The sequence below is a fragment of the Scyliorhinus canicula genome, chromosome 2 (genome assembly GCF_902713615.1).
Source record: "Scyliorhinus canicula chromosome 2, sScyCan1.1, whole genome shotgun sequence".
In the NCBI taxonomy this organism is placed as follows: Eukaryota; Metazoa; Chordata; class Chondrichthyes; order Carcharhiniformes; family Scyliorhinidae; genus Scyliorhinus; species Scyliorhinus canicula.
The window spans coordinates 174,771,455-174,786,981 of record NC_052147.1 but is presented as its reverse complement, the minus strand read 5'-3'; the positions used below and the strand labels follow the sequence as shown (position 1 = coordinate 174,786,981).

Sequence of the window (15,527 nt, the reverse complement as noted above, 5' to 3'; positions counted from 1 at the left end):
ATGTTTGACTAATTTGAAGATGTAACAAGCCAAGTGGATAATAGGGATCCTGTAAATGGAGTATATATGGACTTCCAGGAGACATCTGATAAGGTGCCGCACACAAGGTAAGATCACATGGACTTAGGGGTAATTTATTAGCATGGATAGAAGATTGGCTAACTGACAGAAGGCAGAGAATCGGGATAAATGGGTCTTTTTCCAGTTGGCAAGATGTGACTCGTGGGGTGCCACAGGGTTTGGTCCTCGGGCCCAACTATTATATATATATTGATGACTACTTGGACGCAGAGTTAGAAGGTACTATAACCAAATTTGCAGATGACGTAAAATAGGTGGAATAGTAAGTTACAGTGAGGAAATAATAATAATCTTTATTAGTTCACAAATAGGCTTACATTAAGACTGCAATTAAGTTATTTTACAAATGCAGATAGGTTAAGTGAGGGGGCCAAAATTTGGCAGATGGAGTTTGACTGGATAAGGGAGATGTTATCTTTTGGTCAGAAAAAGGGAAAGACAACTTATTATCTAAATGGAGAAAAACTGGAGTGCTTCAACGCAGAAAGGAATCTGGGACATTCTCCCCGTGCTTGCGTGGGTTTCGCCCCCACAACCCAAAGATGTGCAGGCTAGGTGGACTGGCCACGCTAAATTGCCCCTTAATTAGAAAAAAATTAATTGGGTACATTAAATTTAAAAAGGAAAGGAATCTGGGTGTCCTCGTGCATGAATCGCAGAAAACTAGTATGCAGGTATAGTAGATAATAAGGAAGGCTTAATAAGGGGCTGGTTTAGCACAGTGGGCTAAACAGCTGGCTTGTAATGCAGAACAATGCCAGCAGCGCGCGTTCAATTCCCCGTACCGGCCTCCCTGAACAGGCGCCGGAATGCGGCGACTAGGGGCTTTTCACAGTAACTTCATTGAAGCCTACTTGTGACAATAAGCGATTATTAAATGGAATTTTGGCATTTATAGCTAAAGGAATAGAGTCTAAAAGTAGAGAAGTGTTGCTGCAACTTTGAGGCATTGAAGAGACCGCACCTGGAGTAGTATGTACTGTTTTGTCCCCTTATTTGAGGAGGAGGAGGAGGAATGTAGTTACATTCGAGGCAGTTCAGAGGAGGTCCATTAGGTTGATTCTAGAGATCAGGGGTTTTTCCTTATGAAGAGAAGTTGAGCAGTTTAGGCCTGTACTCTGAGGAGATCTAATTGAATATATAAGATGTTAAAAAGTATTAACAAAGTAGACATAGAGCAATGCTTCCTCTTGTGGGGCCATCTAGAATGAGAGGACCATAGTTTTAGGATAAGGAGTCGCAGATTTAGAACAGAGAGGAGGAGAAATTACGTCTTTCAAAAGGGTCATGAATCTGTGGAATTCACTACCCCAGAGTGAGGTGGATGCCGGGACATTGAGTAATATTTTTTCCTAATTAAGGGGCAATTTATCTTGGCCAATCCACCTACCCTGCACATCTTTGGTTTGTGGGGGTAAGACCCACGCAGACACAGGGAAAATCGGCAAATTCCACACAGACCCAGGGCCAGAGATAGATCGACTTCTAATTAATAATGAGTTGAAGGGTTATGGAGAATGGGCAGAAAAGTGTAGCTGAAGCGAAGATGTGATCAGACATGATCACCTTGAATTGCGGAGCGGGCTCAAGGGACTGAATTGCCGACTCTTGCTTCTAGTTCTGTTACAGACGCCAGACCAGATTCCAACAGTGGCTAAGGTACTGGATCAGAACCGGAACCTTTTTTGAAGACTGTGCAGAAAGACCGATTCGTTCCAGGAGTGATTGCATGAGAAATAGGGCTTGGTTATTTTTATAATCAAAACTTTATTACAATAAAAGAAAAACAATATTTAAACTTCAAACCTAACAAGAACAGCTTACATGTGTCTCTTAATCTTAACACACGATTCTCCATTAAACAGCAGGAAACATGAACATACAGCTCTCAACTCCACTTACACGGCCAGGCAAAAATGATACATAGAACATACAGTGCAGGAGGCCATTCGGCCCATCGAGTCTGCACCGACCCACTGAAGCGCGCACTTCCACTCTATACCCATAACCCAATAACCCCTCCTAACCTTTTTTAGACACTAAGGCCAATTTAGCATGGCCAATCCACCCAACCTGCACGTCCATGGACCGTGGGAGGAAACCGGAGCACCCGGAGGAAACCCACGCAGACAACTTGCATTACAGAACATTTTCCTGCTGTTTGTGAAGCTCCTTCCGACCAGTCTCTCTGCCTCTTTTGTCTCTCTGAGCTCTGCTCAGCCCAAAGATGATTTTGTACAGATGTTAGCTCATCATCGCTAGCTGGACTTTTGATTGCCCACTCCCATTTACACAAAAGAACAGGACCATACAACTAACCTCTTTACGGACAAAAGAGGCCATCAGACTCCGTTGGCTGGTCGGACACCGTACCTTGAGTGAATCACCCCGGCTGAACAGGGGTATCTTGTTTATTCTGCTCGAGCAGAAACTTATAGCCAAGTTCCGCACACGAGTGCGGCCTCAACCGGAACCTGAGATTCATGTCGCATTACATTCATCCTCCACCATCTGGCCTAGGCTTGCGAAATCCTACCAACTGTCCTGGCTAGAGACAATTCACACCTCTTTAACCTGGGGTTACCCCTATCTTTGGATCTGTAAAGATTTAATTACCTGCAAATGCTCGCATTCTAAGCATTGCCTGGCATCTTTGAATTTGTCTATATATATGTCTCTGGAATATACCTCTTCATTCATCTGAGGAAGGAGCAGTGCTCCGAAAGCTAGTGTTTGAAACAAACAAGTTTAGAAGACTAAGAGATGATTTGATTGAAACATACAGGATCCTGAGGGGACTTGATAGGGTGGATGTGGAAAGGGTGTTTCCTCTTTGGGGGAAATCTAGAACCAGGGGCCATGTGTAAGTGGCCCTCATTCATCTCAGTGGGCTGCAAGATTGAAATCAGGCTTGTTCACTAAGTACGGCTCCATAAAAATAAGAGGCAACCATTCAAGACAAAAAAAATAGAAAAAAAAATCTCCAGAGGGTTGTGGGACTAGAATTCTCTTCCTCAAAAGGTGCTTGTGGCAGGTCTTTGAATATCTTTAAGGCAGAAGTAGATGGATTCTTCACAACAAATGGGGCAGGCAGGGATGTGAAGCCAAGGTCAAAATTAGATCAGTCATGATCTTATTGAATGGTGAAGCAGGCTCAAGGGGCCGAGTGGCATACTCCTGCTTCTAATTCAGTGGTGGGCAACCTGCGGTCTGGGGGCCACATGTTCTGAGTGCAGCCCAGGAGGCATGTTGTCAACTGTTGCCCATGCCCAGGCATGCCACATTCCGCTGATTTACATTGACGTAGATTTTTTTTCCTACCTGTATGACTGAAGTTATAAGCACATAAAGCAAGGACAAGTGCAGTGAATGCTGATTGCACCCAACATAGACTGAGAGCCACTGTGCAAAGGGTAAATTTTTAAAAAACCATTTGAAGTTGATAGTTCTATTTATATATAAATGATAAAGCATTTTCTATAACTTAGGAAATATTCAGCATGTAATAAATGTTTTAAATCTTATTCATAGAGTCATGCTTAGTGAACGAGCCTGATTTCACTCACTTGAGATGAATGAGGGCCACTTACGTGGCCACTCACTAGCCTAGGTTGCCCATCATTGTTTTAATTCGTATGAATTTCTGATCACAAAGTGTGTTACTGTGCAATATTTGCTTTCGGTGATTTACACTAACTGCACAATGCAAAAAGGACTGCTCTTATTAACATAGATCTACAATAATCTGCAAGCAAAACCAAGAAATAGTCTAAAACGTTTTAAGGAGCATGTCAAACTAGAAGCACATGAAAGACAATTCGTTCCAACTCCTGCCTAACGATCTAACATTGTTACAAAGCTTAAATTGGAACGTAATGTAAACTAAAATGTTTTTTTAAATAATCAACTGAAATACATATAACTTCCTAAATTATATGTCTCAGTGCTATAATCTACCACTGCAGTTCCTTCCGCTTGCCGGGTTGAAATGCTAAAAACCACGCATCTCATGTCATCGCAATATTCGAAAAGAGGAAGTCAAAATGAAGAAGTAACTTACTGAACTGGCTTCATCTAAAATGTAGTCAGGGTAAATATTCCAACATCTTATAATTGTCCTTTTCTCACATACTCTTAAGCAAACAACCTACATTGACATATCAATAAGCAATCACCTTAGCGAAAACATTAATTGTCAAGATACGGAACGAGGTCGAAAATATATTAAATCAATTGTTTTCCTGCACCCTTCACCTCCCCCCCCCCCCCCCCTTATCAGATCCGACAGCTGATTGTTCATGAAGCTTTCATCTTTATGTCAAAACCAATCTAACCGAATTGCGACAAACAGGGAAATCTTTTGACGTTAAATATTTCAATCCAGAGGTTAAACATAAATATGTGAAATGTATTTTTATATTCCCAGCAGGGTCTGAGCGGCAGTTTTCAGAAGAGCAGCACAGCCCAGGCAGGGCTCCCTTCCTTACCAAAAGAAAAACCATGAACAGCACTGCTCCACATTAAAAATATAAATATTTTTAAACGCATCAAACCCATCACCAGCTCGCCTCCTTCCACCGGCTAGCCCAGCTTTGGGGCCGATGTTAGATAAAAGTGCGACCCTTCTTGAACAGCGCTGCTTAGCGCTGCCTGGAACCCGTCCCCCCGGTGAGGGGGGTCCCCCTCCGGGTGAGAGGAGGGTCTCCCTCCCGGGGGAGAGGAGGGTCTCCCTCCCTCTCGGAGAGGGTCTCCCTCCCACCCCGACCGCAGTGGAGGTCTCGGCTCCAGGGAGGGTAAATGAAGGGTCGGGGGCACAGTCCAGTCCAGGGCATCAGGGATGTTTGTGTCCCATGTCCCGGCCCAGTTCTCCTTTCAGCTCGGCGGTTGTGCCAGTGGCAGGTTCTTCTCCCTCCCCAATATTCACCCTCTCCACCATTCCTCCCTCCATCTTCCCCTGGCCCCGGTCCTCGGCTTTCTTACCTGCTCCGTCAGTTTGAGGACACCCATTCTTCCTGCCGCTCACATATACATACACCCTGGTACGCTTGTTCGCAGTAGCACCGATGGCGATTGTGGATTATGTTTAATTTTTTTTTAAACTTCCCCTCGCCGGCTGATGGTGGAAAACAATTTTTTTTTTAAAGCTGACTGCAAAGTAACGGCCACCCCGCTCGCTCGCTGGCGCGCGCCGCCGCCTGCCTCGCTCGGAGCGGAAGTCGCGCGAGCCCGATAGGATTCCATCAACTGATGTCATCCGAACGCGAGCACTGCAACCTTCTGTCTGCAGCTTCATCCCTTCAGTCAGTCAGCAGCCGCTCGGGGTGGCCTGAGGGCCATCCTTTCCTTCAGACAGCCGCTTGCATTCAACTGGTTTGGTTTTTTTGGTTTGGGGAGGCGGTGGTTCACGCGTGTGCACACATTGCAATCCCTCCCCAAATCTGCATGCAGTAGTCCCAAGCTGCATATTTTTTTTAAAGCTGGAGTTGCAAACAAAGCGCCAGAAAAGGGTTGCGGTAAAACAAATCTTAAAGGGACATCGTTCTGGCCGATCGCCGAAGAGTCAAGAAAGCCACACCAAATTATCGTAAACACACCGAAATAAATACGCTTGGATGCAGAATCGTGCACCACAGATGGAGGCCATTCCGCACATCGTGCCGTTGCGGGCTATTTGAAATTAATCCCTGCTCTTTCCTCATAGAAGTTTTCGATTTAAGCACGTATCCAATTCTCTTCTAAAAGTTACTACCGAATCGGCTTCCAGCAGCCTCTCCGGTAGGGCATTGCAGATTATAACAACTCAATGGGATTTTAAAAATGAGCCTCTGGCTCTTTAGCCAAATATCTTAAATCTGAGTCCTCTGATTATTGGCCTCCAGCCAGTCAAAACATATTCTTCTTATTTTCTCGATTAAAACAGTTTTGAATACATCTAATAATTCTCAAGTGCCCTTCTCTTCTAAAGAACTGGATTCAAACGCTACCATGGCAGATGGTGAAAGTCAAATTCAATTTAAAAATCTGGAATTAAAAGCCGAATGATGACCATGAAACCATTGCCAATTGTCATAAAAACCCATCTGGTGCATTAATGTATTTCAGGGAAGGAAATCTGCCACCCCTTACCTGGTTTGGCCTACATGTGACCCCAGGCCCACACAGCAATGCAGTTGCCTCTTAACTGCCCTCCACAGAAATGGCCTGGTAAGCCACTCAGTTCAAGAGCAACTAGGGATGGGTAACAAATGGTGGCCCAGCCAGCGATGCCCCCACCCCAAGAACGAATATTTAAAAATCCAAATTACCTTAGTTTGTCCAATGCACTGAAGTCCGTCATTCCACATAATTATGTGCTTACAAACAAACAAAATGAGTGAAGTGCCCTATTGTAAGTGATCCGATAATCCCAGCTGACATCTCCCACAGGGAAGAGGGCAGAACAGCGATCTATTTAATGCTTGTTATCACAGTTGAATAACTGGATATAGGCAGCAGCGCTGATTGAACAGCAGTGATTTCTTTAAAATGTCGAGGGATGAGGAGAAATTGGGATTTTTTTTTCAATAATCTTTATTGTCACAAGTAGGTTTACCTTAACACTGCAATGAAGTTACTGTGAAAAGCCCCTAGTCACCACATTCCGGCACCTGTTCGGGTACACAGAGGGAGAATTCAGAATGTCCAAATTACATACAGCACACCTTTTGGGATTTGTGGGAGGAAAGCGGAGTACCCAGAGGAAACACACGCAGACACGGGGAGAACATGCAGATCCCACATCGACAGTGACCCAAGCCGGGAATCGAACCTGGGACCCTGGAGCTGTGAAGCAACAGTGCCACCCACTGTGCTACCATGCTGCCCCGTTTAATACTGTATATTAAAAAAGTGTGATTTGTTTATAGTTTTGCTTTTATCAGTCAATCTTCAGATTCGCATAAAACAAAAATAGACCAGTTCTAATATAACAAATAATATCCTTTGCAATTGACAATATAAACATGAAAATCTTTTGTTTAAACCATCTTGAATTCAAGATCTCACTGTTCTGAGTGACTTAGTGGTGTTGTTGGTGAGAAAATGGTAACATTAAAATATGTTTAAGTGCAACGTCATTAAAGTGACACGAGCACTGTAAATTTAACATGGATGCAGAGCAATTGCAGGTTTGTACTGATACTAAATTGGTTGTAAATCCAGAACCCCAACCTAACTCAAGATATTAATTATATCTTTGATGAGGAAAATATGATCGTGATTACATATGTGACAGCTATGACTACATTTCAAAAGTACTTAATTGACTTTATGGCATTTTGGGATGTCCTGTCATAAAACATGCTCGTCTTTGATTTTTTTAAATCATTCATGGGATGTGGGTGTCGCTGGTTGGCCAGCATTTATTGCCCATTCCTAATTGCCCTTGAGGGAGCAGTTAAGAGTCAACCATGGGTTTGGAGTCACATGTAGGCCAGGCCGGGTAAGGATGGCAGATTTCCTTCCCTAAACGACATTAGTGAACCAGATGGGTTTTTTAAGACAATCAACAATGCTTTCATGGTCATCATTAGATTTTTTTTTTTTTTTTTATAACTTTCGAGTACCCAATTATTATTTTTTTCCAATTAAGGGGCAATTTAGTATGGCCAATTCACATAACCCGCATATCTTTGGTTTATGGGTTTGATACCCATGCAGACACGGGAAGAATGTGCAAACTCCATACAGACAGTGACCCGGGCTGGGATCGAACCCAGGTTCTCAGCACCATAGGCAGCAGTGTTAACCACTGCGTCACCGTGCCGCCCTATCGTTAGATTTTTAATTCCAGATTTTTGTTGAATTCAAATTTCACCATCTGCAGCGGCGGGATTTGAACCGGGTCCCCAGAGCATTAACCTTGGTTTCTGGTTCCTAGTCCCGTGACAATACCACTATGGCACACCTCCCCTTTAATATATAAAGTATGATGCTTACTTTATACATTTCTTAGTTTGAATGTCTTCTAAAGATTTACATTTGTAACTTTGGGGAGCTGGCTATGCCCATAAATATACATAGGCTTATGCAGAGCTTTCTCCTAACTGGGTAGGTAACTTCTAATGAGGCAACAGCCAAGCAATAGAACTATGTTTCTGACCAGTAATTAAAGTGCAATTCAGTGTCTCTCTTGTATCTTTGCTGCCCCTAAAAAATTATCTAATCATAGTAAAGATAAGATAATTTAAGTTATTTATATCCAGCATTGTATGACACAACACCCTATAAAATAAATTGAACACTGATATTATAACTATAAATATTATTTCACTAATTCAAGCGAAAATCAGTAATCCTTCATATCTATGTGTTTCTCTCTTATGGATCTGACACACTTGTGAGATAACTCTTGTAGGGCATAATTAATAGTGCAATATCAGTTTTGTCGTAGAAGAATCGCTACAGGAACTAACCATGTGACAAATGGTTACACAGATGATACAAGATGATTCGCAATACACTATTACTCAACTTCTTGTAAATGCAAGATCCAATCTGACAACAAAGCAAAGCAGAGTAACAATGGCATTTGTCAATCATCAGAAATAAAAATAAGCGATGCTCGAAATACTAAACAGGTCCGACAATATTTGTCGAGAGAGAAACAATAAATGCTCCAGTCTGATGACTGATCTGCTGAGTGTTTCCACCATTTTTTAAATTTCATTTTAGATTTCCAGCATTCGGACTATTTTGCTTTTGACCGAGAAACATCAGTTAATTCACTATTTAGAGTCTCAGCAGATCATAATTCTCCACAGTTGTTTGTATTTGCAAGTCCAACAGACTCAGTCTACCGCTATGTTGTTTCCATGTTAGGAGGTCATGAGCCTGACTCACAATTCCCTACCAGAAGATCTGATGGCTCTCTACCAGGTGTTGCATGCATATCAGCATTGTTCAGGAGCACCAGAGCAAACTAACTTTCCCATCACAGCAAGGTACATTATAAAATATCAGTAGAAATATGAATAAGAAAAAATACTGGTTCAGTGTCAGAAACAGAATATTTTTCATGCAAAAGCAGTAGTACAATGCAGTCTTTGTGCCGCACATAATGTCATACTTGTAATATTAACCAGTGTGCACATTTGCTCCCTCTGGTGTTCATATCAGTTTCATTTTTCTGTACTATGACACTCTTCCATATAATTCAAAAAATACTCTTTGCAATGATATCCAGCTGGTATAAACTGGTGTACACTTAAGGGGCGCAATTCTCCGACCCCCACGGCGGGTGAGAGAATCGCGGGATTGCGGGCGATTCCCACCACGCCGCCCTGGCACCCGCACGCCCCCAAAAACAACGTGCCGCATTTCACGACAGGCCGCTCGGAGAATCGCCGCTCGCCATTTGTAGCAGGCGAGCGGCGATTCTCCGGCCCGGGTGGGACGAGCGGCCTGCCCAATCCAACGGGTTCACGCCGGTGCCAACCACACCTGGTCGCTGCCGGCGTGAACTGCGCGCGAACGCTGCATGTGCAGCCTGTGGGGGGGAGGGAGGATCGAGCACCAGGGGGGCGCTCAGTAGGGGTCTGGCCCGCGATCGGTGCCCACCAATCGGCGGGCCATCATCTCTAAAGGACACACTCTTTTCCTCCGCCGCCCCGCAAGATCAATCCTCCATGTCTTGCAGGGCACCTGCGGGGAGGACGGCAACCGCGCATGCGCGGGTGACGTCATTTATGCGACGCCAGCCGCGTAATTTACGCGGTGCCGCTTTCACACGGCGCCAGGACTTGGCACGCGTAATTGACGCGACGCCGCTCCTAGCCCCATGTGGGTGGGAGAATAGGGGCGAGGAGCAGCCTCCGACGCCGGAGTGAAACACTCCGGTTTTCACTCCGGCGTCGGCACTTAGTCTCCCGATGGGAGAATTTCGCTCCAGGTATGTCATATATTGTGTGACCCAGATCACGAGAGCCTGCTAATTGACGTGTGCAGTGCATGCATCATGTATTTTTGAATAGCGTTTTGCCATCTCAGTCGCAGTTGACTTGAATTTTCCATCGAAGTTAGTAACTATCCACATTAATACAATGTCTACGTGGGAGCAAGAGGAAGAGAGTTGGTACAGTTTGTTGACATCTTCACAGCCATGATAAAAAGCAGAAATTTTAAAGAAAGTGTTTCAAGCGCGATCTTTCATCAAACAGGAAGATGTTACAATCAGTTTATGAGAAGGAGCAAAGCAAGCGAAATGGGGAAGAAAGAAATACATCGAATAACGACTTGCAATTATATTTTAGTGCTTCACGAGAACATTATCAGATGAAATTTGACACTGCACCAAATAAAGAGATGTAATGGCAAGTGTCTTCATGTTTGTTCAAATTAAGGGGTATTAAGAAGCGATTTCGAAGGAGAGGGTTGCAGAGAATACGGGCTATACGGGCTGGCACAGTGATGCGCAGGAGGCCATCATTGAAGCCGCACAGAGATCGTGAAGGTTCGAGGGCTGGAGGAGTTAACAACATGGAGGTACGAGGTCAAGGGTGTGAGCACATGGAAGTGACTTGGTGTTTATGTCAGTCAGAAAACTCCGAGTTGATGGCTGAACAGGTCTTGGTGTAAGTTAGGATTGGGGCAGCCGAGTTTCAGATCAGCTCAAGAGGGTGGGAGGCCAACCAGATGGACACTGGAATAGTTGAGTCTGGAGGACACAAAGGCATGATGAGAACACAAGAACAGAAAAAAAAGCATTATTAAAGTAATTGGATAGAGAAGAAGACATAGCTAGCAGCATACGGCAACAGGAGGCATTGTGGAAGAAATTAGAGAAATAAAATACTTTTATGAGACCCAGTGACTGTGTGAATAGTTAAAGCAAGTTAACCAAGCTGGAGACAGGGAGGGTGAAAACCTGCTAAAGAGCCGGCCCTCCTGAGCCAGGAGTCTGATGGAAGAAAATGGCAGGACAAGACTAGAAGTCCAAGACACTTGCTAGCAGGCTATCAAATTGGGAACCCCCATCTCAAGAAATAATCTCCATCCTCTCTCATCAAGTTAAAGTCTACAGTTGTTCAAGTCATTACCCAGGCCAAATGCTGCAAAGTGCTGAGTGAGTAGAAAGATAAGGTGCTGAGGTTCAAGTCAAAAATAGGTAGGTCAGAGTCAAAGTGGAATGGAAAATTAAAGTGGCAAGCAGCAGGAAGCTCAAGATTGCTTTTGTGGGTGGAACGGAAGTATTCAGCAAATTGGTCACCGAAGTTATGTTTGGTCTCCCTGATGTAAAGAATACTGCATTATAAACCACAAACACCTTTCAGTAAAGTATAGGGAGGAGAAAAGAATTGTTAAATAAAATATATTTTTTAATTTCTGGGTGGCCCAAGGAGCCATCTCAAAACATTTTAGGTTTGGTTTGACACCAAGTTATAGCTATACACATCGAGGTTTGTCCTTTGCCATTGAAGAAAACAGACAAAATATCATCTTCTGCAATGGTTTCTTCAATGACCGATAAGACCTACTTTTACTGACAATAAGTGTTTACAGATTGAACAGTGGATCCTGGATACACCAGGTTGAGTATCTTGATTTTCTAAATGAAACATCCTCAATTGATGTTTACATTCACCATCAGAAATGCGATGGACCTCTTAGTAGCAGGTATTACTGTGGATATTTTTTCACCATACTTTCTAGTCTTGAGTAAAGTATTCCCACTTAAGGATATCTATTTAGCATTTTCCTTTTAAACGGCCTTTTTACGCTCCCCCTGGGTGAGACAAGGGAAAAGTGGGGCGAAGAACGAGGCATAGAAGTAGGGGGAGGACTCTGGATCGAAGCACATGCGCAGCGTTGAGCCTAATGCAGCTGAAGGTGGTGCACAGAGCGTGCCTAACCAGAACCTGAATGAGCAAGTTCATCCTGGAGTTGGAGGGCAAATGCAAACGGTGCCAGGGTGGCTCGGACAACCATACCCACATATTCTGGGCCTGCCCCAGAATTGTAGGGTCCTGGATGACCTTCTTTGAGGCCATGCCCAAAACTGGTGATCTTCAGGGTCTCAGAGCTGCCAGAACTCTTTATGGTGAGAGGGGCCGATTCCCTTTGCCTCCCTAATCGCAGCACCAATCAGAGCCACAGACTGCCTGTCTAACCTTTGGAATTCCTCCAACTGGAGAAGATATAATTTGCCATCCCAAAGTCGGAAGGAACTTCCACAGGATGTGAAAGCCGTTCACCAACTTGTTTCAAGACCTGTTCGTAGCCGGCAACTAGTAAAGCAAGGTGGGGGGAGGCCAATTTTAAAATAAAGTGTAACACTAAGATGGTAGGCCAGGTGACCAAAGACTTGGTCAAAAGGGTAGCATTTTAGGAGTGTTTGTCTTAGAGGAGGAAAGTGCGGTAGCGAGGTTGGGAGGTGCAGGGCACATACTCTGCAGCTTGGGGCCTGGGCAACTGAAGGAATGGTGGGGAAATTAAAATTGAGGAGAGACAAGAGACCAGAATTAAACAACTGTAGATATAAAATTGTGGTTCCAACAACATCTTGATATTAAAATTTTAATCCTAGATTTTAAATCCTACAATGGCCTCAAAACCCACCAACTCTGTAATCAAGGTCAACCTTACAGTCCTACAAGACACCTGTACTCTTCCAATTGTGCCCTCTTGCGTCTCCTTTGTTTTCAACACTCCACCATTGGGGGCTGTGTTATCAACTGCCTTAATCCAAGTTCTTGAGTTTCCTCCTTAAACTTCGCCTTTAAGATGTTCCTTAAAACCTATCTCTTTAAACAGGCTTTTGCTCACCTGTCTGAATAACTTCTAATGTGCCTCACTGTCAAAGCTGATCAAGCAAAGCACCATTGGACAATTCAGCTTTCGAATAGAAATTGTTATTGTTAGATATACAATTATCAACATTTTTCTTTTCTCAACTTTTCCCTTTTCTGTCCTCTTCTGAAGACATTGCCTTATTTGATGCAGGGAAGAATTAGTGTTCAATGGTGGTCACTCCACAGTTTATGTCTGAACCTCGTCAATAATTGACAATAATTGTTGATATCACAATCCTAACGTCCTCTATCATTCACATAGATACAGTGGATAGGAATGAGGAATATGAACAAACTAATTTTGCCCCCACGGGATGTTGAAGCAATTTGTGGCACCTGTCCTGCCACTCAATCTGAAATTAGTTAACAAGAGACCAGGAAGGACTCAAACCTCCCTGTTTTTTAATGGCTCAGCTGCTCACTGGAGCCATCAGGTGAGTCCTGCAGTTTCTAACTTTGCAATTTATTATAAATACCTTTCCAAGCACAAAATTTGTGGTATGGCCTGCTAATTCTGAATATTGAACAATAAACATGTTAGTGGAATTTCAAACATAAAAATTCATACTGAGAAATTTATACATTTTTGAACATTTCAATTATTACATGATTATTAATAAACAACAGATATTCAGTTGTATTTAGCAAACGTGGCAAGAAGTAAAAAAGGACAACTTTAGAGAAAGTGCAGGAGAACAGTCTGACATTCATTTTATGAACAGATTTTTACTATTTCCCACGTTCAATCATAAATTCACTTTTTAAATTAATTTTCCAGATTTTCATAAAGGAAAATTATTTATCCTAGGTCATGATTGGGCATGTCAACTTCAAATTATAAGTAAGTGGCATGCTGGGATTAGCTATGCTAAAAAGTATAACAAACACTTACCTAAGTGGATAGGAATGAGGAAACAATGGTCATGACATTAAGTTGGGACAAACTGCAGCGATTGGGGTGCCTGGGCAAGTGGCAAATTCACATTGAGAAATTTTAGTCCAGATGTTGTCACCTCATCAAAATCCTGTGTTGGATGGCCAAAAATAGAGATGGGCCTTGAAATTGCCGAACAGATGCCTGATCTCTTTTGACGATTGAAAGTGTATCTGTTGGAATTTTTTTTTTTAAATGAACAGATGGCCCATCTGCTTGGCAACTAAAAAGGCACCATAGCATTGATCTCTAGAGCAGTGCATCACAAACTATCTGATGTGGCGGACCGGCAGTTTTTTTTTTCAATGTGCCAGGGACCGGTGAGCGAAACAAGCCAATCCAGGATTACTGTCTCTTTCTTTTGTGGAAACACTCCAAGTACCGGCAGACGATGGCTCGCGTACCGGCACCGGTACGCGTACCACACTTTGAGAAGCACCGCTCTAGAGGGTTCATTTATACAAAGGCTTCCCAATCTGTGGGTCACAACTACCAGTGGGGTTACAAGACATAAGTTTGGTGTTGTAAGCACCAGGGCATCAATAACCTCCATGGAGCTCCACCCAAACGTTAACAGCTGGGAGGCCCTTTAAAATCCTTGTACTTTTTAATGGTGGGTGTGGCCTAACTGACTGATCCTTTGAAGCCTGATTCCTGTTCCAAAAACCCAGTGAAAATATAGGTGATTTTTATTGCAGTTTAAAGAGTCCCCTGCTCTCAAAACTCTCAACACCCCCTCCCCCACTGGTCTCACAGCTCTTCACACTCCTCTCTCTCAGAGCCCTCCCTGCATAGTGACTTTTAAGGGGTGTCTTGACAAATACATGAATAGGATGAGAATAGAAGGATATAGTCCCCGGAAGGGCAGGGGGCTTTAGTTCAGATAGGCAGAATGGTCGGTGCAGGCTTGGAGGACCAAAGGGCCTGTTCCTGTGCTGTAATTCTCTTTGTTCTTTGTACATGCCTCCCCTCAAAATGAGGTTCACAATGGGAAAATGTTTTGGAAGCACTGGTGTATATAGCTGTGCATTGGAATCTCAATATGAATGTTTGGCTGAGCTCCAAACCCGCTGATGGAATCAGCTCATCGGGGGTTGTTTGCACTACAGCGAAAGGGGCTGTTATCTTTGATTCACACTTACATGGTCAATTAATGGGATTAAATGTTTTGACAGATGTAGGAGCAATTGAGAGGAGTGAGTTTTTTCCTTGTGGAATTTGAATGGTGTGTTGATTGCCAGATTTATGAGTTCCTAAGAGAACAACTGTTTCATCCACAAAATTGGTCCAATTTTGTGGATGAAACAGTTGTTCTCTTAGGAACTCATAAATCTGGCAATCAACACACCATTCAAATTCCACAAGGAAAAAACTCACTCCTCTCAATTGCTCCTACATCTGTCAAAACATTTAATCCCATTACCGTCCTTGGTATCCGTCTATCTCAATTCCCAACTCAACCTTGTGAAATGGCCCAACTCATGGTTCCCAAGCCAATAATGAAAATTCAGCCCTTTGACTCTCAGATCACATTAATTATTCACGAATATGGCAGAAATCTTTGACTCGTCCAAAGGTGGGAACATTAGATTCAGATGGCAGGAGAGAGCTGCCAAGAATTGGTAGGAACAGTCCCTACCAGACTGGTAAGTGGTGATGCAGGGGCATTCCAGAAATTACCATAA

The 15,527-nt window shown here is 43.4% G+C and overlaps 1 protein-coding gene across 16 annotated transcripts in view; it reads right to left on the bottom strand.

Annotated features, from left to right (window-relative positions):
* ankrd44 (ankyrin repeat domain 44) overlaps positions 1-5,389 on the bottom strand; it is a 312,538-nt gene extending 307,149 nt beyond the window's left edge. For 2 of the 16 annotated variants that reach the window (XM_038789095.1, XM_038789099.1), the window contains exon 1: positions 5,062-5,376. In XM_038789095.1, the coding sequence (XP_038645023.1) occupies positions 5,062-5,088 (27 nt within the window). In that variant the 5' untranslated portion in view covers positions 5,089-5,376. Of the gene's footprint in view, positions 1-5,061 lie in introns of all 16 variants that reach the window. The other 14 variants (XM_038789090.1, XM_038789092.1, XM_038789100.1 and 11 more) reach the window with 11 other exon arrangements.
* Positions 5,390-15,527: the final 10,138 nt, after the last annotated feature.